Source organism: Pteropus medius, unplaced genomic scaffold, assembly GCF_902729225.1.
Source record: "Pteropus medius unplaced genomic scaffold, Ma_sr-lr_union100, whole genome shotgun sequence".
NCBI lineage: Eukaryota > Metazoa > Chordata > Mammalia > Chiroptera > Pteropodidae > Pteropus > Pteropus medius.
Genome location: NW_024349225.1, coordinates 7,374,257 through 7,401,562, shown reverse-complemented (window position 1 = coordinate 7,401,562; position 27,306 = coordinate 7,374,257). Strand labels below are relative to the sequence as shown.

At 32.3% G+C, this 27,306-nt stretch overlaps 1 protein-coding gene across 1 annotated transcript in view; it reads left to right on the top strand.

Annotated features, from left to right (window-relative positions):
* The window catches only part of XPR1 (xenotropic and polytropic retrovirus receptor 1), a 125,813-nt gene that overhangs the window by 90,633 nt on the left and 7,874 nt on the right, over positions 1-27,306 (top strand). The window contains exons 8-13 of the mRNA XM_039881347.1: positions 704-894; positions 1,103-1,282; positions 6,412-6,583; positions 7,634-7,828; positions 21,754-21,920; positions 25,083-25,222. Coding sequence (XP_039737281.1) covers positions 704-894; positions 1,103-1,282; positions 6,412-6,583; positions 7,634-7,828; positions 21,754-21,920; positions 25,083-25,222 — 1,045 coding nt within the window. The remainder of the gene's footprint in view (positions 1-703; positions 895-1,102; positions 1,283-6,411; positions 6,584-7,633; positions 7,829-21,753; positions 21,921-25,082; positions 25,223-27,306) is intronic.

Genomic DNA, 27,306 nt, shown 5'->3' with positions numbered 1-27,306 from the left:
AAGAGTATAGGTTTGAAGCAAAACTCTCTGAGTTAAAATCAATGCTCTGCCATATACTAACTTAGTAACCCTGAGCAGATCACTTAACCTGTCTGTGCTCTAATTTCCTCATCAATCAAATGGCTATAATAGTTTTTAACTCACAGAGATATTGTGAGGATTAAATGAATTATTATGTGTAAAAATACTGAGAACAATCCTTGTACATAGTAAGCATTTTTTAAGTATTAACTGTTATCATTTATATGACCTTTCAGTTTTCACATTGCACTCATGTGTACTATTTCTCTTAATTTTCACAGCAAATGTGTGAGGTAAATATTACTATATCCAGTTTAATGATGGAGAAAACAAAGCCAAAGAAGTTTTGTCATTCCAGAAATCCCCAGCTGACAGAACTGATCTTATGGTTCTAACCTATTTCACCACGATTCTCTGTAATCTAATAAACTAATAGAACAATGGACTAACATGCTAAAAGTCAAATTTTAGGGAAATTATTTTGGTGAGATTTTGCAGAGTGAAATGAAGAAGGGAAAAAACCTGGAAGCAAGTTCATCAGGCTCTTGAGATAATCTAGATTTTGGGTTTATGTATAAAAAAATTCATATGCCAGAGCTTTATCATTGAGAATTAAGAAAAATGACAATTAAAAGAGACATTATGAATTTTCTAACTTCCCAATTAATTGATGTTCTTTCAGCTGTATTTAAACTTGAAACAAATAGAAGTATATGGCCCTTGATAAGAATCTATCGGGGTGGCTTTCTTCTGATTGAATTCCTTTTCCTACTGGGCATCAACACGTATGGTTGGAGACAGGCTGGAGTAAATCATGTGCTCATCTTTGAACTTAATCCAAGAAGCAATTTGTCTCATCAGCATCTCTTTGAGGTAATCAAAGCAAGACGTAAAGTCTCACAACTCTAGTTTGCATTAGCTTTAAAGCTGGTTTAGTAGGTACTGAAATCCATCTACTTGAAGAGAACTTTTGACTTAATACTAAACACTTTTCTTACCTTTGTTTTATTACAGAGACTTTTGAGTAATGGTAAAACTAAAATAATTTTTTCTCCTGTTTTTTTTCCCCATCCTTTGTCAGATTGCTGGATTCCTTGGAATACTGTGGTGCCTGAGCCTTCTGGCATGCTTCTTTGCTCCAATTAGTGTCATCCCTACATATGTGTATCCACTTGTCCTTTATGGATTTATGGTTTTCTTTCTTATCAACCCCACCAAAACTTTCTATTATAAATCCCGGTTTTGGCTGCTTAAACTGCTGGTAAGTCCAGAAATTTATGTACCATTTTTAGAGTGGTGTATTGGTCATTGGCGTCCTCCAGAATGAAACCAAGGCCGCTGTATTGCACAACTTCAGAAGGCTTGGTTCACATCGATTATAGTGGTGCCCCAGATCTAGGGGCAAAGAATACAGTATGACAGGTACACCTGATGTTCCTCAGTGCAGTGTCTTTGGCAAAAGCACACGTGCATTTTTTTCCTCCAGAAATGGAATGTGAAGTGTCCAGATCTTGAAGTGATTTTGCAAATTAATAATTCGTGATTAATTCATTATACAGATTACTTAATCAGCTGTGATACCATGTAGAACTCCGTAAGTTTCCTTTTTTAACAAAGTGATAAAACTTTTATTTTTCTGTTAAGTTGATATAAATAGTCCACCGAACATTTTTATTTTATGAAAGAGTCATTTTTTAAAAGCAGTAGGAAGATCACCAAGTTTAGCTTAAGAAACTGACTTCGATTCTCTGTTTATAATAAAATTTCATTTCTTCTTCCACTTTACGTATTTCTTAATGATCTCAAAACGCAGTCTCAGCATTAGGATACAGAATTTCCTGCAGAAATGGTAGCTATATTTTTTGTGATAGTGCAAAGATAGCTCTGGGAAGGGACTTCTGCTTACTCCTAAATTAAACCAGCTCTGTTTGGAAATCAATTGGGAATGCTTTTATATAATTATTTCTTAGATTATTAATTACAACTAACAGTAGAATAAAGATTAGTGATTAAATTGACCAATCTCTACACAACCTTTCAGAATTCTCATAATTATTCTCACTTTTTTTTTCACCTTACAAGTTATACTGCCTTGAAAACTGTAGTTTTTATTTCTTTTTCTTTCCTATACCCCTTAGGGTTAGCAGAATTTTTTTTTGTACACTTTCTATATATTGCTTTAACTACATTTTTTAAACCTGAAGACATAAAATACAGCCTTCTTATATATATAAAAAAGAGTATTCAAATAACAAGCAACCTATGTTCCAATATAGGTATGTATTTATAGCGATCAGGAAAAGAAAATGGTCCAAATCTCCTTCATTTATTTTGCCAAAGTTGTTATTTGTTTATATTTATTTATTCCACTAGGGTTTTTATCACATATTGAGATTCTCCCTCTTTTCCTCCAATTTCATTAAATATAAATAAATAAAAGAGCAACTAATTTCCTTTAAGCATAGCATTGCTAGGCCTAACTTTAGGTTTGAATTGAGTGTGGAGCTTAGATGTACAAGAATATTTTGATGTCATAAAGTACACCATCACCTTTAATACATTTTGTCATCATCTAGAAAACATGCTTTTTAGATGACATTTTTTAAGACAGGAAAAATTTGAGCCACTTTTTCTCTCTTGAAATTTACACTAAAAATAAATCATTTCCAGATAGTACAATATTATTAGATTACCTTATGTTGAAATTATTTGTCTTTTTATTACTAGATTTTGCAGAGTTTTAAAACTGTTATTTGCTTTAAAGATATAGTATTCTTCTAGTTACAAGGAAATTAATCTAAGATTATAAACACCTATTGTTTCCTGCCTCGATTATTGTGAAATCTTTATAAAGTTATTTTGAAATGAGGTTTGAAAGACTCAGAACACTTAGGTGTTAATATGAAGGCATCATTGAAATAGAATAATATGGACGTGTACATTGTGTGCAAGCGAGCATTTCCCCAGTGTATCCTTCTTTGTTTAAATAGTAAGCTATAATTCATGCATGACCAGTTAATCTTACCAGCAGAATGATTCCCCATTTAATGGTCATTTATCTATGCATCTGCAGTGTGTTAGTAAATGAAGCCTTGTTTATGGAATAGGTTGGCAATAATAATGTAATAGGAAATGATAGATTAGTAAAATGTACTAAAGCCTCATCTTAAAGTAAAATTGTATTTCCTTTTTTTTCTGTAATTTTTAGTGGGAAAAGAACATATGTCACTTGGTCGTAGTGGTAGTCACTAGGTGCCATTTATATCCATATTTCAATTTCAATCTATTGAATTGATATATGCTACTTTCCTCCTCCCAGAAAGCTAAAATTTTTTATAGGAAATTGATTTATTTTGATAGTGTATGTCAAATTATTATAGCTTATTTACATTCATGAGGTCATATATCCTCTCTCCAGATCTGTATTTGCCCTAATTGGAAATCCAATTAAGAGATATAAATACGGCCTCTGATTTTCTAAACAAAATATCAACTCATTCTTATAGAAGGCTACTTAAAGCTTTTAAATTAGAATACTTTAGTATATAATTTGGGAATTGGGTTTTCCAATATTTCCTTTAGTTGTATAGTAAAGTTTTTACATGTCTCTACTATAAGAGTAGATTAGAGAGATGTTCTCATTTAATAATGCACTATTCTGGACATCCTTTTAATAAACTATGAGGTTTTAGCTGCTATTAATCCACATTTTATAAATGAAGAAACTGAACTTCAGAGTCGTTAAATGAGGTTACACAGTGAGTAATGGAGATGAGATATGAGCCCGGGCAGTCTGGCTCCATAATCTTTACTCTTAACCACTACCATTTAACAGCTAGACCTAGTAGTCACTTTATTTAAGATGATTAACTTTGATCAAGTGGATCAAACTAGTGGAATATAAAAGTCAAATTTGGAAAGAATGTGATTATTCACTAACCTCTGGAAAGTAGAAATTAAAACTTTATCTCCTTAAACTGTTTATCTGCATTAACTTAGAAGATGATGTTAGCATATATCCTTTGTAATAACTTATTAGTGGCTTCTTTGTGTATGTGGGAAAACATCAAATATCCAGATTTGTATCTAGGTTTCTTAATAGTATTAGTGAATTGTTATCATTTTAATCAAAATAACAAGGTAGAAGTTGAAAGACTTAAGCTAGAACAAGAAAGGAAAAAGAATTCTCACTGAAAAGGGGGAATTCAAATAAATCTAAGATGAATTGGATTATGTAGATGTCAGGGAGTTAAGTATGATCTGTTTATTCTCTACCCCCACCCACCCTTATCTCTGGCTGAACTACTTGCTCCCTTTTTTTATTTGCAGGGTATTTTGTATATATATCCATAATAGCGCTTACTACAAGGTGCTCTCATTATTTCTTTAGGTATTTATTTGTCCAGCTAGGCTGTGGGTCTTCGAAGTCTTTGAGAGCAGAGACTGTTTTCTCTGTACCTCCACAATGCCTGACATAGAGTAAATAACTTAATCTTTGTTAAATGTATGAATGACTATAATTATATTTTTTCCTTCATTAGTTATATTATACAACATTCTACTCCCTTCTTTCTTCCTTTTTTCATTTTCTCTCTTCTTTCCCTTCCTCCCAGTTTCTGTTTTCATGCCACTCCCTTCCTTTTACAGTCCCATCACTCTGTCTCTTTGTTTCTTATTTAATGCATTCTTCTCCTCTTCTGCTCTTACGAAGATTTTCTGTATTAGCCAGGTTTTGAGGTAGGGTTTGGCAGATTGTGAGAGTAATGGTAGTCTGTCTCATGTCAGTGAAAAATAAAAAAATTTGCTCTAGGCTACCAATTTTACAAAAGTCAGTGGCTAGAGATTGAGTTAGACTTTCTGATCTTTTGGTGTTATATCCTAAATTATCCCCTTATTTCTGTCTCTTGGAATCTTTTAAGTCTATTCTATACCCTAGAGATTCTTAAAATACTGTAAAAACTGGCACTCCTTCCAAAAAAAAAAAAAAAGTTTGCTATATCTGGAGCTTATGGTTGGAAACAATATAGCTTGTCTCTCTGGCCTACTGTACAACTTATTGAAAGAGTAAGCAGTGATCAAGAGATCAAGACATGAACTCAAAATATATCAGCTCTAGAACAGAACATCTCAAACCCGTATTGTGTCCTGCAGACACCTGGTATGACTTCCAAAGTTCCAAGTCAATACCTGTCATAGATAGTTGACACCGAGAATTGATTTGTAATATAGCCATTTATCTCCCTAAAATTGTAAAGGGAAATAGTTAAAGAAAGAATAGAAAAAAAACAGCAAGTCTGAGAAGAGAGAGCTTTAGTCTCTCAGGCTGAATATGTCTACTTAAATGAATATAGCTAGATGGCAGGAGAGCTACAGATTTTGACTTATTTTCTCAAAACTGCTGCTCACTCAGAATTCTTTGTTTTAGGAGTCCATTTTTACTTGTACAGGATAGAAAGGGTCTGACGGGGTGAGGATTAAAGCTGCCTTCATCCTGTCTTCACTTCACTCAAGGCTTCTCAAAGCACTCTGCACAATTTGAGGCTATTTCTAGTGATTACATTAATATCAAATTCTGCCTCTGCAGTGCCAAGATTTCCCTTTGCAATGAATGGTAAACAGGTTTCCAATGCCTAGGTCTGGATGAGCTTGTTGTAGGTCTTCTGTAAAATGGGAATACGAGTAATACCTAACTCATAGAATTGTTATAGTTAGTGGATTTTGAGAAATGCATTATGAGAAAAATACACAACATGGATTAGCACTCAATACATTTAACCTGAATTCATTTATCATTGTTTTCATAACAATGGGATGTGGGCTGACTGGTTTTTGTGACATAATTTCAAGACAAATACAATCATCACCATGTCATTAGTGAATGAAAGTGACTTTGGTTAGAGAATAAGGCATGCTTCAGATGATAGACCTTCATCCCTTTCTATCCTTTATAGTCAAAGAGCTTTGTATCATTTAGCTAAGCTCTCATCCCAGCTAAGATGGAAGCATATTCTAGAAGTTATCACAGCCTTTGGATCTCCAGCAAAATTTACCCTGGAGCCTAACATTAGACTCCCATCAGTGCTTCTGCTTTCTGCCAATTTCCACTTTTGCCTTCAGTTCTTCCCACCTCTCTACTTTTTTTTCCCTAACTGTAGCTATTCCTGCCTTCCCCCACCCTCTTTATTCCCTCTCTTAGTTATGCATTCAACTCATTCCCTTCATTACTAATTCTCAAACTAGCCACTGTTGCCAGGTCCCTGTGCGTGTGATTGGTTCATTGATTTCCATTTTATCAGCTAGAGTAATCATGTTACATGGTCAGACATGAATTAGAGAAATTTAATATGAATTTTTTTGTTTCTCTGTGTTCGATTTTTTTCTTTCTCCCAGTTTCGAGTATTTACAGCCCCCTTCCATAAGGTAGGCTTTGCTGATTTCTGGCTGGCTGATCAGCTGAACAGCCTGTCAGTGATACTGATGGACCTGGAATATATGATCTGCTTCTACAGTTTTGAGCTCAAGTGGGATGAAAGTGGGGGCCTGTTGCCAAATGATTCAGAAGGTAGGGTATGAATGTGCATCTACACTACTGAACTGCCAATGTAAACCAAGAAATATTGGGAATGATAACTGAGACTTTTAAGATCAGGATGAAAATTCATCCAATAATATTACAAACTTAATTAAATGTACTTGGCATTCTTTTTCTGATTTGGCTCTTAAATTATATGTTATGATTTTAGCCATCCATTTGCCAAGAGATTTACAACTTACACTTAAAGAGTTCTAAAAATAAAAAATAAAGTCCTGGTACACTGGTAGTTATATCACAAAATGATTTAGTGCCAGCAGTTGCCATCATAGTATTACTTGATGGTGATCAAAAATACTGGTTATTTAGAGCTAGATCAAGTGCTTTGAAAAAGTCATTGCAGATTGTTTTTTAATTCTTATCGAGGACCTTGTTTTCCTACTGACTCTTTTTGCCACTCTTAGTTTATGCCAAGAGTTCAGATTATTAAGGAATTTTGCCTTAATGGCAGAGACCAAATAGACAGCTTATGAAACATATGACTAGCAAAAGTTAATGAAGCTGGTGCCAACACATTTTCATTGATTGCCAGCAGATGACAACTGTATTGTAGGCTGATCTCTCTATAATACATTCTCAGAATTTGAAGAAAAATTGATATACCAATTTCATTTTTCTCATTTAAAAATACACACTCTGCTCTTTGTTTTTTTAAAAGAAGTATAGCATGAACAACCTCTAGTGAGTATATTATATTATAGTGGTTTGGAGTACACTCATCTTCTAATTTTATTATGATTTTACTACATTCCACAGAAAGTGATTCCAGAAGAGATAGTCAGAAACCTGAGAGGGCATATTTTCCCACTAGGTCCTTCGTATGTGTTTTACCTTCTCTCCTTGGCATATCTACCACTAAAAAGTTTGAGAGTGTAATAGTTGCAAAGAAGAAAGTGATTCTGAAACCCAGGCTCCCTGCTTTTATGAACTTGCTAGTGGTTACAATATACAGTTAAATGATGTGAACAAGTTTTTTTTTTTTTTTTAGTTATAATTTTTTCTTCTTCGAAATCTTCACAGAACCAGAAATTTGCCACAAATATTCGTATGGTGTGCGGGCCATTGTTCAGTGCATTCCTGCTTGGCTTCGCTTTATCCAGTGCCTGCGCCGATACCGAGACACAAAAAGGGCCTTTCCTCATTTAGTTAATGCTGGAAAATACTCTACGACTTTCTTCATGGTGACGTTTGCAGCCCTGTACAGCACTCACAAAGGTATTCTGGTTGACTGTAAAGAGGTTTTTTAAAACCTGATTTTCACTACTTGAAGCTGTTTACTCTGGTTACTTTTCCATTTGTCATGCTTTTTTTTTCCCACTGAAGTTCTAGTCTCCTCGGTTATATTAGTTTGTTCTTGAACACAATTTTGGTCTGATTCCAGTATTTACTAACAAGTACCATTTAAAAAAAATCAAAGTCATCCAGAATAGGAGTGTTTGTGATAACGTTTGAAATCCTGAATTGTGTTTAATGAGTTCAATCAATGGACACCTTGGGTTTTCATTTGGTTTTTTAGACTTGTTGTTCATTAATGAGGTTGGGAAATGCTAGGTGAAAAAGAGTCCCTCTGGCAATCCATGTATAGTTTTAATCGCTTTTCTTCACCAAGATGTAAGGATTGTTTCCAGCCCATTTAACTGCAAATTGAGTTCTCTGATCTCTCTAGTTTCTTATCTCCATGGCAACCAGTTATTACTTGAGACTGCTCTTCTATTGGGAGGAGAAAAAAGCTTTTAGGTTCTGAGCCACATGCAGTCACTCCTTTTGAATTTTTAACCTTTTTCAAAGAACTGTCCATCAAAGATCTCACTTCCTTTTACTAAATGCATTACTTCGTCTATTTAAATCAATATCAGCCCACACCTTAATGCACTCTCTTATCTGGGGGTGGTAAAGAAATGTTACTAGTTGAAAGTATTAGAATTATTTTTAAATACTTTAGCAAATTTTTTTCAGTGATTTTTTTTTTAATTGAGACTGCATTTTAAGAGGCTTTGTGTTCTAGAATTGCTGTTTATCTAAAGTGTGTCTAAATGGTCATGAAATATTTGGTTGGTGTTTTTTGATAAGGCTTGCAATTTGGTCCAGCAGATACTTTGTAGCATACTTCCACTTTTTGCAGTAGATTCTGTGATTACAGTAATATTGATAAAGCAGCCAATAATCTTACTATGTAGACACTCTTAAATGATAATTTAACTTATTAAATGATAATTTGACTAAGTACCTCTGTGAAAGAAACACATCCTCAAAGCTCCCATAATTTTAACTCTTGATGAGGAATGCTGTTACTCAGTCTAGCGTGCCTCATTGTTCAGAAGGTTATTACTAGAGAATTTGTAAGTCAGGCAACTGATTTGAACATGGTATGTATGACTCACGAACCCTTAATTTTCTCCCATTCTAGGTAAAAATAAGTACTGTTTTTTGGTTGAATTTTTAGGACATAGCTTTAACTATATTGATACTATTCAGTAAGAAGCTGAAAAATCTGAATTCTTCAAATCTGCAAACGCTTCAAATCTAGAAGCCTACGGCTAGAAGCAGTGGTTTGGATAGTAGTGTGGTCTTCAAATTTTTTTTTTTTGCTTATGTACCCCTTCAAAGAATTTTTAAACTATATTTTTATTTTATCACTTTTATTTTTTATTTTAAAGTATTTTTATTTAAACTATATTACTTCTTGGACATTTTTAAGTTTGCATCTGAAATTTTTCATCTTAAGTTTAAATAATTACAAAAAAAAGGTAGTTTCTAATTTATTTGAAATAGTCACATTTTAAAACAGAACTGTTACATGTTTCTATTAAATGTATCCAAATATTCTAAAAATAAAAGCATGATACTCACCATGATTTATTTTTTTAAATGAAGCGGTTTTTAATAGTTAAAAATTTTACGTTTCCCATTGTCTCTATTTTAATGTAATATATTTTTATGTTTTAATGAGTTTTGTCTGAGACATACATATGTAAATTATTAATTTCCTGTTACTAGAAGGTGCTAAGAGATTAAATTTTTTCTTTCTGTTATAATTGTCATTACCTTGATGATTATCTGTAGTTGATCAAAGTAACATTATAAATGTATTACAAATTTTAATAGTTACATGTAAACATTTCTTAATGAGATAAATTTGGATTATTAATATTGCATTTTTCAGTTTTTATATAAGTAAACTGTGAGAAACTTTTATAACATAGCTATGTGCATAGAAATTTTGTTGTTGTAGTGTGACTCAATTTTTTGGACAAATCCTGAGTTATATGCCCAAAAAATGGCATAGTAGTTTATCATCAATAATTATTTTTAGTGTCCTATCAAGATTTTTTTTTTATTGCAAGTAAATTCAATAAAGTAAAGAATTTAGTATAAACTGAATAAAAAAAGATTTGTTAACTAGACACTCTAGAGTCTTTCATTTTCTATTTCTGGACAGTATACCAAAAAGCTTGAATAGGATCAGTCATATGATATTTAATTTTTGAGGCTTCTTGTTTAGCCCAACATACTCAAGAAACAATTAGGAAAATCAAAATATTGTTAATTTCAATAACTTTGCCAATGCAGTATTTTTTTTTTTTGATGAATGCTTTTATCACATTGTTTAAATGTAGTTTTGAAAAAAGTCTTGGAGCTGCAGATTATACACTCATCCAGTTTATAAAGAATATCTGCCATATACTTAGGTAGAAAACCAGTTGGCCACATCAGAAAAAGTTTTGAATTAAATTAACAGTTACACCCCTTTTTAAACACCTTACTTCTTAATTAATTCTGAGTTAGGTGAATAGTCGAGTGAGTAGGTGTGAGCATAGAGAGAGAGAGCGAGCAAGCGTGCATTCAGTATTATTGATAATATTCTATGTATCGGGCTTGTTAGGCACTAAAAATAGAGCAACAAACTAAACATGATTCTTGCTTTTAAGAATTTATAATCTAGTAGGGGAAATAGTCAAGTAAAAAAGGATTAATTGGTTGCACAACAATGTGACCATACTTAAAACTTGTGAACTGTACACCTAGAAATGGTTAAGATAAATTTTATGCTATGTGTTTTTTTTGTTTGTTTGTTTGTTTGTTTTTTTACCACAATAACAATGTTTTAAAGACGAGGTAGCAGAACAGCCTACGTACAAGTGCAAGTCTCTAACCCAGCTTTTAGGCCTCAGGATGGAAAGTACAAAGAATACTTCCCAGAGGTGATAGTTAAGCTCTCCTATTGTCTATATTGACTTAAGGAGGATTCCAGTTATCCCATTATGTGTTTTGCCCAAGGCCATGTAATTCTGAGTGGTGAAAGGGTTACTATTTCCTAGTTCTGGTCATCTTCAGCCTAGGGCTTCCTGCCCCTACCCCATAAAACCACACCTTTAAAGTAGAGAAAATAGTGTCTATTCTGTTTGCTTCACAGATATGATGTAAGAATTAAACATGAAATCACCTTATGCACTCTAATTTGCTATACAAATGGAATTTATCATTAAATGAAGTATAATTCTCTTTGCTGTATAGAGCTGATATATGTATGTCTTCCTTTATGGAAAGTCTTTTTAAGATAAATGCTTATGATCTATCATAATCATATCCCTAAAAATAAAGAAAAATACTTTTTGTAGTTGCTATCTATTAAATATTTAGATGATTTTGATGAAGAAAAAGCATAAAACAGATCGGGAAAAATGGAAAGACAACTCAAAGGGACCATTGACAGAAAGTTTGACGTTGTGTGATTATCAAAAGTAGAATTTGATTTCTGTTGTTTTCTTGGACAATATTCCAAGAGAAAAGGCATCAGAAACATAAACTTTGGAAATAATCATTGGACCAAAAGAATAGATTCTATATGGTTAATAAGGTAGATCTTTTTCTGATGAATGTGTTTGTGCTATGGCAGAAGACAAATTTTATGAGAGAAGTATAGAAAATGGTGAGGTAAGCTTGTTCAAACTCAGGAGTCTGTCTTTTGAGAGTACTAGCCTATAAGAGTTACCATAGTAACAGCATTACTGGGGCATTTTCAAGATTTTTTCAAAGGTTATGTCTTATGTCTACATTAGGGATCCCTAACCCCCTGAGCCAGGGACCTGTACCTCCCTGGCCTGTTAGGAACCTGGCCACACAGCAGATGGTGAGCAGCAGGTGAGGGAAGCTTCATCTGTATTTGCAGCTGCTCCTCAGCACTAGCATCCCTGCCTCAGCTCCACCTCAGGTCATCATCAGGCATTAGATTCTCATAGGAGTCCTTGGTGCTAAAAAAGTCGGGGACTGCTGATCTATATGATTTGTAAAGATGGAAGCACAGGAGTTAACTCTGTACCTAGAATCATTTTTTAAAAGGTGAGGGAGGTGGTTTAGACTCATTTTAGGGAGACTATGATAATATTGCAGATAGCTTGTACTTGTTGCAATAAGAAGGAAACACAGTTTAAACATTTCAGTATATTTTATTTTCCATCACTGATTTGAGAAACAAAGGAATGTAGCTAGCAGCCAACCTCCATATTTTAAGAATTCACACTTCATTACAAACCTAAATTTGATGCCAACTCCTACAAGTTTTTTGTTGGAATTGAGATTGAAAGACACAAGAAAGTGTTTTAAATGGGTTTTTGTGTGTCCTTGAGGTTTCTTGTCTTTGGAAGGAAAAGCCTGTGGGAAGTACAATAATAGAAAAAGCCGTCGTGTTGTATTTTCCAACCTGTTCCTGAGGAAAGTGCACTTCTTTAGATTTTCGGTTTTTCATTTACACTTTCTAACATTCTAAAATATTCATAAATTCTTAGTAGATTTTGCTCTTTGCTATTCTCTGAATATATAGAAGAATAAAACTTCTTTTAAAAATACTTCATATTTTACTTTAAACTTCTTCGTTAGCGTAGCTAACAAACATTTGCTGTTAGACTTTTAAAAATTCTTGGGAAAAAAAGTTTCTCTGCTGTCTTAAAAGCTGAGCACATTTATGTTTGTTCCTTGTTTTCTAGTATCCAGATCCCTGCTAGATCCTTTCTTGTTTAATATTCTGTAAGGGGCACTGTGCCCCCTTAATGAGGATTCCGAAGCAGTAGTTCAGTGCCTTCAGTGCAAATAGTTATTTCATTGTTTTGAGTGAGCACACATAGTCCTAAAGTGCTTCCTCTGGGGATATGGCCAGTTCATTACCCTATTTCTACCCTGAATAATAGACTGATATGCCCAAATTTCCAAATTTTAGTCTTGTTATAATAGAAACACTATTTAAAAAAAATTCTCTGGGGAAACATTTGTTCTACTAATTTTTTAAAAGATAAACACAAAAAATGTTAAGTCATTTGGATTTTTTTTTGGCTTACTATTGAAAGTAGCTCAAATCTAACTGTTTTAAAATTTGATATTCTGTTGTAATTTCTTTAGCTTAATGCAAACAAGAAATAGATTATTGTATCACAAGAAATAGATTATTTTAGAATTTATCATTTGTCAATATTGGCTTAAATCTTGCTGATGCCATAAAATCAAATGTAAGGTGGTATTTGCTTCTGATTATTCGACTAACAAGTATTTCTCAAGTAGCTTTTATCTCTTTGGCCTTGTACTAAGTTTAAATGGTTTTGTAAATATTACACTGACAATCCCACTTATATGTCACCTTAAATTGCTTTAAAAATATTCTAGCTTTGAATTAATTAAATTTTTTTGTATCTTCCGTCCTACCCTCACTTTCTCCCTAACTCCTGGCAACCATTAATATGTTCTCCATTTAATAATTTTTTCATTTCAAGAATGTTATGTAAATGGTATCATGTAGTCTTGTAACCATTTGAGTTTTTTTTTTTTTCACTCAGCATAGTTCTCTGGAGACTCATCGAGTTTTTGCATGAATCAGTAGTTTGTTCCTGTTTATTGCTGAGTAGTATTCTATGGTATGGATGTACTAACAGTTCACCCATTGAATGACACTTGTCTTATTTCCAATGTCAAGTATTATGAATATATATATATATATATATATGTATGTGTGTATGTGTATGTGCTATAAATAAATATTCATGTACAGAGTTTTGGTGAATGTAAATCATGTCCGAGAGTGCAGTCACTGTGTAGTATGTTAGCTGCATGTTTAGTTTTTTAAAAAGCTGCCAAACTATTTTCAGAGTAGCTGTACCGTTTTACATTCTCAGCAGCAATGTATGAGTGATCTGGATTCTCTGCATCTTCCTAACTAGCATTTTATGATATCACTATTTTTTATTTAAGTCATCCTGATAGACATATAGTGAAATCTCATTATGACTTTAATTTTGTTGACCCTCTTTTCAAATGCTTATTTGCAACCTGTATATCCTCTTCAGTGAAATGTCTGTATCTTTTGCTCATTTACTAATTGTTTAGTTTTTTTATTGTTGAGTTTTTAGAGTTCTTTATATATTTTAGATACTAGGTCTTTGTTAGATAATATTTACAAATATTTTCTCCCAATCTTCAGCTTGTCTTTTGTTTTTAATGATTAATAGGTTTGATTTTTTAAATATAGTTTTAGATTTACAGAAATAATTGAGCAGATAATACATGAAGCTCCATATATCTGCCCCACCCCCATCCTACCCCACTCTCAGTCTTCCCTATTATGAACATCTTTCATTAGTGTGATACATTTGTTATGATTAATAACCAATATTGATTATTATTAACTATAGTCCCTAGTTTACATTAAGATCCACTCTTTGTGTTGTATAGTTCTATGGGTTTTGACAAGTGCATAATGACACGTTATCTACCATTATAGTTTTATACAGAATAATTTCATTATCCTAAAAATCTCCTGTGTATCACCTGTTCATACCTCTCCTTCCTCCCCCTGAGCAACCACTGATCTTTTCGCTAGCTCTAGATTTGCCTTTTCCAAAATGTTATATGGTTGGAAACATACAGTCTGTAGTTTTTTGACTATCTTCTTTCACTTAGGAATAGGCATTTTAGATTCTTCCAATGTGTTTTTGTACTCGATAACTTATTTCTTTTTATTCCTGAATAATATTCCATTGTATGAATGTACCAGTTTGTTTACCCATTCACCTGTTGAAAGACATCTTGATTGCTTCCAATTTTTGGTAATTATGAATAAATCTACCATAAATGTCTATGTGCTGATTTTTATGTGGTCATAATTTTCACCTCAACCTAGGATTACAATCACTAGATCTTATATTAAACTGTGTTTAGCTTTGTAAGAAACTACCAGACTGTCTTCCAAAGTGGCTGTACCATATTTCATTCCTACCAGCAATGAATAAGAGTCTTTTTTGTTCCACATCATTGGCAGCATTTTGTATTATCAATTTTTGAATTTTAGTCACTCTAATAGTTGTGTAATGGTATCTCATTATTTTAATTTGCAATTCTCTAATGATATATGTCACTGAGCATCTTTTCAGATGGTTATTTGCCATCTGTGTATCTTCTTTGGGTAAGGTATCTGTTCAAACCTCTTGACCATTTTTTAATTGGATTGTTTTATTGTTGTTTTATGAGTTCTTTGTGTGTCTTGGATATAAGTCATTGGCTAATATTTGTGAATATTTTCTCTCAGTCTGCAGCTTGTCTTTTCATCCTTTAACATGGTCTTTCACAAGCAAAAGCTTTTAATTTTGATGAAGTCAAGCTTATCAAGTTTTCCTTTCATGGATCATGCCTTTGCTTTCAAATTTAAGAACTCTTTGCTTAGCCCTAGGGCCTATAGGTTTTCTGTGTTTTTCCCTAAGAGTTTAAGTTTGATGTCTTACATTTAAATTCATGATCCATTTTGAGTTAATTTTTATGTATGGCGTGAGACAGATCGAGGTTCATATTTTCGCCTATGGATGTCTAATTGCTCTACCACCTTTCATTGAAAGGGCTATCTTTCCTCCATCAAATTGCTTTTGTTCCTTTCAAAAATCAGTTGGGCATATTTGTGTGGGTCTTTCTGGACTCTCTATTCTGTTCCATTGATCTTTGTATCTATACCTTGCCAATTCCACACAATCTTGATTAATGTAGCTATATAATAAATCTTGAAGTTGGGTAGACTCATTCTTCTGACTTCATTATTCCTTTTCAAAAATGTTTTAGCTATTCAAGTTCTTTTGCCTTTCTATATACATTTTAGAATGGTATTGTCTTTATCTACAAAAAGTCTTGCTGCAATTTTGATAAGAATTATGTTAAACCTACATATTAGTTTGCAAAGAATTGACATTTTTATTATGTTGTGTCTTTCAGTTCATGAACATGTTATCGCTCTACATTTATTTAGATCTTTCATCAGAATTTTGTGTTTTTCAGTGTTCGTCTTTTACTTATTTTTTGAGTGATTGTAAAGGATGACATATTGTTGGTATCCATGTGTTCATTGCTAGTACGTACAGATAGTTGATTTTCGTATATTTATCTTATATCCTGTGATCATGCTAAACTCATGCATTATAAGGGTGTGTGTGTGTGTGTGTGTGTGTGTGTGAGAGAGAGAGAGAGAGTTTTTTTGGGGATTATCTACATAGACAGTCATGTCATCTACAGATAGGGACAGTTCATTTCTTTGTTTTCCATCTCCATGCCTTTTCTTTCTTTACCTTACTGTGCTGGCTCGAGCTTCCAGTACTATATTAAGAGCAGGTATCCTTGCCTTGTTTCCACTCTTAGGGGGAAAGCATTCAGTTTTTCATCATTAATTATAATAAATAAAATTTCCTCAGCTAACACTGTAGATTTTTTGTTGAGGAAGCTTTATCAAGTTATCCTCTATTCCTATTTTTTCTGAGAGAGTTTATTTTTTTAATATCATGAATGGATGTTGAATTTTTGAAGTACATTTTTAGATCTTTTGATATGATCCTGTGCTTTAGCCCATTAATATGGTGAATTACATTATTGATTTTTGAATATTGAATAAAAGCCTTGCATATCTTAAATTAACCCCTTTGCCATGGTGTATTCTTTTTATATATTGCTGAATTCTGTTTGCCAGTATCTTGTTAAAATTTTTTTGTGTGTGTATTCATGAGGGATATAGGTCTGAAGGAGCTTTCTCCTTTTTTTGGTGGTTTCAAAATGGTTTCAACCAGTATTTAACCAAACTGTAACTCAAACTTATTTTTATTTCCAATTGTTTCCTGGGCATTTTCCACCTTTATGTCTCATAGGTACCTTAAAGTCAACAAATTCAAAACTAAACTCATTTTTTTTTCCCGAAGCTTTTTTCAGGCCCCATGTTTTCTATCTTAGTTCATGACACTGTCCCACCCAGTCACCCAGATTAAAAATGAGGAGTCATCCTTGACTCTGTACCCTTTATCTCACCTTCACAATTTAATTCGTGCCAATTTTAGTTTCTATATCTTTCTCAGTTTTTGCCTGGCCTCTCTATACCTTATACTTCCATTCAGTCCTAGTCCTCATTATTTCTCACTGGGCTACTAAAATAGCCTTCTCAGCAATATACTTCTTCTAGTCTTCACTTCTCAAACTCATTCTCCCCTATAATATCTAGGACTGCACTATTCAGCAATGTAGCTACTAACTACATGTAGCTATTGAGCACTTGAAATGTGCCTGGTCTAAATTAGGGTGTGCCGTAAGTGTAGAGTACAAATTGGATTCCAAATACTTAGAATGAAAAGAAGAGTGTAAAGATCTCAATAATTTTATATTGAATATATATTAAAATAGCATTTTAGATAGGTTAAATAAAATATATTCCTAAAATTTTATCTTTCTAATATTAAAGATATGGTTACTAGGAATTATAATATTACATATGTAACTCTTCCTCCAACTTTTCACATAGCTGTCTCCTTCTTCTTAAACAGGTATCAACGTAGAGACCTTCTCTGCATGACCATTGTTTAAAGGAATCCTGCTAGTCATGTCACCATGTTCTGTTTTCTTTGTGGTACTTTCCACTGTCTAAAATCATCTTGTTTATTTGTATACCTGATACTTGTCTACTCCCACTAAAGTAGAAAGCTTCATTGGGACAAAAATTTGCCTATTAGTGAATAAGATTCACTACTGTATGCTTGGTACTCAAAACAATATGTGGTATATAGTAGGTACTCGTTTATTGAATAAATGACCGAATGACTACTCTGTTTGATATGGCTCTCTCAGCTTCATAAACCTGTTTAACTAAAGACTATTAACTTTCAAGACTGATCTCAAGCAGCACCTCCTCCAGGAAGCCTTTCTTGGCTGTTCGCTCTCCTAAATGCCTGGTTTATTGATTTCTCCTCCATGCACAGTTCTGCAGTTGCACTTAGCACATTGTTTTTATTTACTTTATATCTCTCATTTACACTTAGTTCTCAATAGTACTTTAGTACATCTCATTCTCTAAAATATACCTGCTTATCCAAACACATTCAGCATATGTTTATTTAATATAGAATCATACTAATCTCATAATTCAGTGGTTTGATTTTTTTAAGTAATAGGAATAGAAGTAGGATTTGCTAGATCCCAAATTCGTTCATAACTCAGCTTCCCTATATAGGTTTGGGCTTTGACAACAATGTCTAGTCTATTTTACTTGTTTTCTTGTTTAATTTCAAATTAAAAACTAGTAATCTATTACCAGAGTAGGAAGGTTTGAGTTGAAAATAAGACTATTCACTTTCTCTTTACATAGTGCCTCTTCTTCATTTTTAAAATATCCTCTCTGAAATATGATTCAGGATGATTTCCATGTGTAATTTTTCTTTTTCTTTCTTAGCACTTTTCCTAATATTTTGTTTCATCCTTTCTATGATGGCTATGGGTACAAAACTCTTAAGAACCTTATTTTTATTTGTTTTAGATTCAGTAGATGTCATTACCATAAATATGTCCAGTATGAATTATGCTTCTAACATGGCAGGTGTATAATAGAAACTTTGGGTAGAATAGCAATGACTTGATTTTCTGTGATTCTGAACATCATTAAAGTAGACTACCAGAGTTAGCCAAGAGAGAATTAGATATAATTGCTTGCCTAAAGTGGTAATATTTTTCCAGTACATTCTCTGAATACCAATGAAGGCAGATAATTTCAGGGAGAAGCACTTCTCATTTGGGAGATGGGAAAGATCAAATAAGGGTAATAATTAAAAAGAGACCAAAATGTAGCATATGTAGACCAGGTGTATACTTATCATTGTTTGAAGAAGCCCATAAGATAAAACATTACTTATTCTAAAATATTCTGTTAAAATATTTGGTCTTTTAAAACTTGGTATGTCCTTGTGTCTTTTTAATAGAAATTTTACAGAAATAATATGGGCTTAGAAAGGAGGAGAGCACTTAACACATTGTACCATTTTAAGAATTATTCTCTAAGGATGGAACTTATATTTAAAATCTACAAGAAATAAAAGAAAAATAGCACATTTGCTTTTAGTTTCATTATTTCTTTTTTTCCCCTTTCCCCTTGTAATCTTCCTTTATATAATAATTCAAACTCATTTTTAGTCATTAGGAAAGAAAATCAGCTTTCAGTAATAAGACTTGATACTACCTATAGTTGCTTGAGAAATACTTATTTTGTTATCTCCTGCTGAGTGTATCTATTACTGTATTCTCATTTCATTACTTTTTATAGCAAACAAAATGCTGACTTTTTGCATGAATTAAATGAAATATCTATAAAGCACTTGGCATATAATAAGCATTCAATAAAAAAAGAGTTGCAAATATAATTTACAGCTAAGTCACTTGTCTTTATCTCATTGTGTATATCTTGTTTTGAAAATATGAGAAGAGCATGAGTTTTATTAAGTTACTAAATTTGCTTTATTTTATACAAACCATAATAGATGAGTTATAGGATTTTTTTAATATAACCATGATGCTAATAATTGAACTATACTACTCAGCTAGACCCTGTATCTGTCTATAGAATGAAATAAACATATGTCAGAACACATCCAAATAAACCTAGATAATAAATATTTTGTTAGGCTTTTTAAGCTGATGATTCATGTGACACAATGTTGTAGTATAAATATTCAGCCCAATTTGCTTTTGATGAAAAAATTTTTGTGGAAATAATTTAAACCCGAAAATATGTTTATATCCAAGCTTGACTGTTCAATAGAATCTCTTGTGAACTATTTAAAAAATATTTGTTTCTGTTCCCTACCACTGACTTTCCAGGAGAAGAAGCTGAACAGTGGTGTACGATATATGTTTGACACACCAGCTCTCTGGTGGGAGTTGGGATAGAGAGCACTGATTTGCAGCTTTTGCTGATATCCAGTGTAAATACTTCCACCATAGCCAGTTTCAAGTTACTAAGATGATTACATTGAATGTTGGGAAAAGGTGTATAGCATTGTATAATGTTTCCATCATACAGATACAATAAATATATATAACCTAAGAGAATAATAATAGCAAAATTTAGTAAAATAATTAGGAAGTGGCAAATTTAAGTTTTTATTACCTTTGTTTTTAATATAACTAATTGTAAGTTTATGTAGTTTATTTTTTAATAATGACTGTGTTTAACAACCAGCTTACAAAGTTTTTGAAAGTTTAACAGTTGACTCTCATGAGTTCGTACGAACCGACTTACACAACGCTGGAGCTCTGAGATATCTATTTTGTTTTTTAATGAACTAATTAATGCAAGTAACCTGCCAACCAGTTATTTTTCTAAAATACAGATCTGATTTTGAGGCCCAAGAAGGCATTTGTTCCACAGCCAGAAACAAAATGTTTTTTCCATCCTCATTTCAAATCATACCCATTTCCTTACATCCTCTATTTCACCCACACTGGGTTTGGATTACTTGCAGCTTCTCAGACACACATTGTTCTTTCCCACCCTCATGCTTTTTATTATCTTCCTTTAGCCTTGAGTGACCTCGCCTCATCTGCCTGACTTTTGCAAGACTATTTATTTATCTTTCTAGAAATAACTCAAATACTACTTCCTCTTATTTCCAGTTATTGGAAACATTCCCATTTTCCTTGATGTTCTCATAGTACTTTATTTATAATTCATTTTGAGCTCAAATTTATTATCAATAACAAGTGGTTGTTTCACCTAGATTATAAATCTCCAGAGGATGCCTTTGAATCATACTGTACTTAACACTTTACTACCTAAAATTGATGTCAATAAACACTTGTTTATTTTAATAGGAAGGATTATGGATAATACGTGGTTCATTCTTTACTTTCTGTGCCTTGAGAAACTAACCAAAATTTAAACTTTTTTTGAATTAGATGTTTTGTACCTTTTTTCATGATGATTCAGGACTGTATTCGTATTTATATACCTACACCCTGCACCTAGAGAACACAAATAACATCATGATGACTCTAGAGCTTAACAATGAAGAATTTCATTAGAGAATATATGAAGCATTTAAGAGTGAAAAAAAGACTAAGTCGTATAACTACATTTGCAAATTATTTTTATTCTGATTTAGCGCACTTTATTGTGTTCTCGGCATCAAGCCAAAAGTTACTTTATAGTGTTCCCAGCATAAAGTCAAATTAGGTCTTTGTATCCATAAACAACTTCTGTAAGAAGCAAAATATCGTGCTTTGCTTTGTGATTTGAGAGAGATTTGCTTTCATACATATTCCTAAGGATAAATTCCTCAATTGTTTTCTAGTATTTTATCTAGAATTAAAATTATCTGATTGCCATCACAATAAGTATTGACAAGATCTAAGTGTATGAAGGAAATGTTGTTCTAAAGTAAAAACGATCCAAGAATTTCTTGAAGCATATGCAATGGATTCATTCCTTGTTAGTGGTGTTTCATAAATTTTTTTTATCTTTGACCTTAAGCTGCCACCTGATGGCAAAAATTAAAATGACATCTTTGTAATATTAAAGAGCTCCCATCGCAATTATTTGGATTTTTATGTATTTAGCATAGAGCCTCCAAAATTCCAAATGCACATTTGTACAAATTTTATGTATTTGATAAATGTTTGATGATTACTTTGGACTTCAGGAGAATCAGATTTATTATTTAACCTTTGTGAGACAATGATCCTACTAGGGAGATTTGTTTAAAATCTTACTTCCTTTATGGAGCTGTATGAAGAATCTGTTCTTTAATTACTTTTATTTAATGAAGAATTTTACTTAAATATAGTAATTTTCTCTTTCCCTTTTCTTTCTTCAGAACGAGAGCACTCAGACACCAGGGTATTCTTTTACCTGTGGGTTGTCTTTTGTATCATCAGTTCCTGCTATACCCTCATCTGGGATCTGAAGATGGACTGGGGTCTCTTTGATAAGAATGCAGGAGAAAACACCTTCCTCCGGGAAGAGATTGTATATCCCCAAAAAGTATGTGCAGTGTTTGTGTTTGTTAAAAAAAAAAAACCCTCAGGTTTACCACCAGCTAAAGCTTATTATAATATATACCCAATCCCAACGTAATATAATTAGGAAAAATAACTACTTACTACAAAATACTAATGTATTCAGTCAGCAAAAATGTGTCAGGTGATTACTGTGTGCTGAGCACTATAGAAAATAAAAACAAAATAAAATTCTGGTTCTCAGGCCATGAACTATATTATATTCTAAATAGATATGTAAACAGATTGCAGTACAATGTAATAAGGAATAAAATATAGGAACAAATAGCTTATCAGAATTTATGATTTATTTTTGAATACGCATTTTCCTCCTCTTAAATATCCTCTCTCCCTCTGCCTTGCAAACTCCTGTTCCTCCCTTTAAAAAGTCAGTTTTAGTGTTACTTTCTTTATTTCTCCAAGCATGTTTAGCTGTTCATCCTAATTTCATTTTACCCTGTACAAATTTCCATTATAGCAGTTATCACATTGTATTATAATTACCTGTTTGAGTGTCCATATTCCTCACTGCCCTGCATAGTTCCTGGTGTATAGTAGACTTAATGTTTGTGGAATGAATGTATAAATACTTGACCAAATGAGCAGTGCTATGAAAGCACAAAGGAAGGGAAGTGTCTGACTGTTTGGGTGCCTCAGGAAAGCTGCTCCTTTCATTTATTTCAACCAGCTTTTGTTAAAGTGCCAATTCAGTCTGAAAATATATGGATAATTCCTTACAAGTTATTTTAGGATTTTATTTATATGTGAATAAAAAGATGAGAGAGGCTGAAATAATAAGTCAAAAGACCAAGAGTATCTTTACTCAGATATTGAAAGAAATTAAAGAAAGAACTGGAAATCCTGATAAGTAGAATTCTAATCCCCGCCCACTCACTAACTAGCTATATAACTTTAGTCAACCATACTACAGTGTATTCTCTTTTGTAAGACAGAATGTTATACTAGATTATCTTGATCTTTTCTCAATTCTGAAATTCTGTGATGGGAGTGGAGTATAGATTGGGTTACTCATATTTTATACTATGTCAGAATGTCACCAGTACCTCAAAATGGTACTTTGAAAAGTATGTGAATGCGTAATATTCCATTGGTGAATAGGGAAGGCTGTTTTCAATTATGAGGATGGAAGGTAAGTGACAAGAGAGTGGACCCAAACAATGATCTGTAGGGTAACTTCAGATAAGCAGACGAAGGCACAAAAGGGGATATTCGTTGATGGTGATCTTTTTTAATGGAAGCTATAGCAATAATCCCAATGTGCAGACTTAGACTATATGACCAAGATACTAGATATAGCTTCATAAATCTCATTTGAAAAGAAAATCAGTAATGATGAGCACAAGTCAGAGAGTAGACATGAGCTCAGGTAAAAATGATTCTTTTGTGCTCACTAGATGTATGTGCCTTGTTGCTCCCTTATATTGTTCTTACCTTACTGAGAGATAGAATACATTGTAATGCTGATTGCTTAGATGAACTGTTTGTATCTTTATATAAATGTTAATGCAGTCCTCCTTTTAAATAGTTATAATTTATTTGTTTCTATGTGATAAAATTAGTAGAGGCTTTCAATTAGTTTCTTTATTATTACATATTTTTATGACCCTGGGAAATAAAGTCTGTGCTTTCCTACATTGTAATTTGCAAATTTATGAGAAAAAATGTTCTGCTGGATCGCCATATCCTTTTCCATTTTAAAAAGGCAAATATGGGAATAAAATTCATTCCACTTAAAAAAGGAAGAAACTATTTGCGGAGTCCAGTGGAGCTTCATTTAAAAATTAAGAACACATCTATATGAACCTTAAAATCAGTCTTTAGGGATTAACAGTGCATAATGTTGAGCACCACATCCAAGTCCAGGAATCATTTTTATTATTTCCATATTAAAACTTAACTTTTCTGTGTCTCTTGACCTCAAGTTAAATGATTCCTCCCAAAAGACTTTCACATTTTTGGTAATATCAGCTCCCATAAACTGTGGAGGAGCTTAAGACTGACTCTTAAAGGCACATGAAATTTTTCTTTACTGAGGCCTAATAAAGAGTTTACTGAATGTGAATTTATCCAAAAAATGCATTATCACTATATTGGATGGATGGGGGATGGAACAGGGAGATATATTGATGTGTTAAAATCTTCATAAAATCTATCATAAACAGCAGTCCATGGATAATGTCTAAAATTGATCAATCAAGATACAGTAATAGACACACATTATTTAGAACTAGGATAAATACTAGGAGAAACAGTGGCAGTTTTTTTAAATGTTTGTCTCTAGAGAACAGAAAAAGAAGGTGGCATGGGGACTGCTTTTTTGTTGTTGTTACTGATAGCCTTGATAACATGACTAGTATTGGTTAAAACTTTTTAAAATAAAATGAAATCTATGGCTTAATATATAGCAGTTCCAATTCCCATGAGATGTCACAGCCTTTAAATACATATATTTAAAGAGTTAATTATCCAGAGATTAATAATGAGCAAATCCATAAATTATGGTTTTAGTATATTGGCAGTTTGTATACTTAAGACTGTGTAGCTAAAACTGGACTACTAAATACTGGGTACTAGTACCTGGAAGAATTGGTTAGTCAAGTGCTGTTTTCCCCATGTAAAAATGGAACATTCCTTAAATTCATCCCTGTTTGTGAAATCCAAGCTAAATTTCATTTACTGACATCAGAAAGCAAGGCAAAACCTCCTTCAAATACAGTATAAAGCAATTTGAAAATAAAGTGTAAGTAACACAATTAATCTGTTAATCTTTTTTAATATGAGTTATTGAGTCATTAGCATATCATATGCATATTAGAATGTCATCTCAGTCAGATTGAGGATCTCGTTGGGCTTATATTTCTGGGATCTAGAAGAGAGCCTGGTATACAATATGGAAATGAAATGTGTTAGTTAAATGATTACTGAAATTCAAAAAAACTTCATTTTGAATATTGTACAATTTAAGAAAACTAAAGTTGTGAAATCTTTCTAAAATATAAAATAAAACTTTTTCCTCTTTAATCTGTGCTTGTTGTTAAGACTTGTGTGAAGCTTGTTGCTGTGATAGTTGTGCTTTTGTTTGAGAAACTTGATGGTAAGTATACTCAATTTACTTATTATTCCTCAGGCCTATTATTACTGTGCCATCATAGAGGATGTGATACTGCGCTTTGCTTGGACTGTCCAAATCTCAATTACCACCATGACTTTGTTGCCTCATTCTGGGGACATCATTGCTACTGTTTTTGCCCCACTTGAGGTTTTCCGGTAAGTAAACTACCAAAAAGTTTATCAAAGATTCTTTTTATCTAAAAAAATGTTTAAATTTAATTTATTAAAATTTATACTTGAAAAACTTAAATTTTACAATTTTTCTCAATCTTACCAGCCTCAGAGTTAGAAGATCCTACAAGAGTAAGAGATCAATTCTTAGAAAGTGAAAATAACTACTGATGATGACTTAATAATCAATAACTACTGATTATTACTTATAATAAGCTTTTTTAGAATTGGCCTTCATTGGAAGGGTCATGAATAGAAATTGGGAGATAAAAAGACTTAGAACCAAAATTAAAATATTTTGAGAATCATTTTTTGTAATTTTTCAATCTCGGTTATTTGGCCCAACTTTCTCAATAGAAACAAACAAAAATGCCAGATAAAATGCTTGTTAAATTTTCCTAAAAATATCAGTAATCTGACAAGATAGCCCAAAATCTAAGTGAAAGCAGGTGCCCCAAGATAAGTAGAGCACTAGAGCCAATTTCTGCACTGAAGAAATTTGCCAAACTAGAGACTTGAGATTCAGTTGTGATAGCCAGTTTAAAATTTGTATACACCTAATAATATAGCTTAAAAATATGTAAAGCAAAAGTTCATGTTGCTGAAAAGTAGATGAATTTACAATTTTAGTGAAAGATTTTAACATTTTTCAGTAATATAGTCAATTAAACAATTTGACCTAATTGATATATGTATAGAGCACTGCATACAACTACTAAATAAACATTCTTTTAAATGCATGTAGAGCATTTACCAAAATTAACCACATGCAGGGCCATAAAGGAGGTCTCAACAAATTTCAGAGGATTAAAACCACAAAAAGATAACTGAAAATTCCCAGATGTTTAGAAATTAAGCAGTACATGTTTGAATAACCCATGGTCAAAGTTGAAATTGCACTGGAAAATGTAAACATCTTGAATGAAATTGAAAATGTGGCATGCAGCTAAAACCACACTAAGAGGGTAATGTATAGACTTAAACATATATTAGAAAAATATACAGCTCAAGAAATTAGAAAACTTTTAAAACAGCAAATCAAACCCTAAAGAAAGTAGAAGGGAAGAAATATAAAAAACAAATTAATGGAATAGAAAACAAACATTCAATAGAGAAAAACTATCATAACATTTTTTTAAAAGACTAATAAAATCAATAAAATGTCTAAACAGGACTAATCAAGCAAAAAAGGAAAGAAGGCACAAATTACAAATATCAGGTATCTGAAAGAGTAATCTGAGTAACTTTATAAATTTAAATCAATAAATTTAAAAATATCGATGAGATGGACAAAGTGCTCAAAAAGCACAGTTTATGAAAACCAATTAAGAAATAGAAAATCAGATAGGCTTATATCTATTAAAGAAATTAAATCCATATTAAAATCCTTTCCACAAAGAAATCTGCAGGCCCAGTGAATTCTTCCAAATATGTGAGGAGGAAATAGTATCAATTTTACACAAAATATCATATGCATATTAGAATGTGAGGCAATAAAAGGAACACTTCCCAGTTCATTTTGTGTAGCCAGCATGACTTTCTACAGAGATGCAGAAATCCTCTTAGCTAATGCATCCAACAATATATAGAAAGGATAATATATCACAACCAAGTTAGGTTCATTCTAGAAATGTAAGATTTAATATTCAAAAATCATTTAACATTGGAAAATAAGCCTGTGTAACTTACCACATAAATAGAATAAGGGGGGGAAAACCATGATGATTTACTGATGACATGATGGCATATGCAGAAATTTCAAAAGAATTTACAAGTAAGCTATTTAAATGAATGTAGCTATGTCCCTGAATACAAGGTCAATAAAAATATAAATTAATGTTATTCTAAAACACAATTACGAACAACTAGAAAATGAAAAAATTTTAAATCATACCATTTTGAATAGCATCATTATATATTAAATACTAGAAATAAATTTAATGAAAGATGTATGTCTTTGAAAATTGACAAACCAGTTCTGTAATTTCCATGGGAACAGGATCAAGAATAGTCAAGACCATTCTGAAAAAAGCAAAGTTAAAGTTATACTCTCAAATAGTAAGACTTAT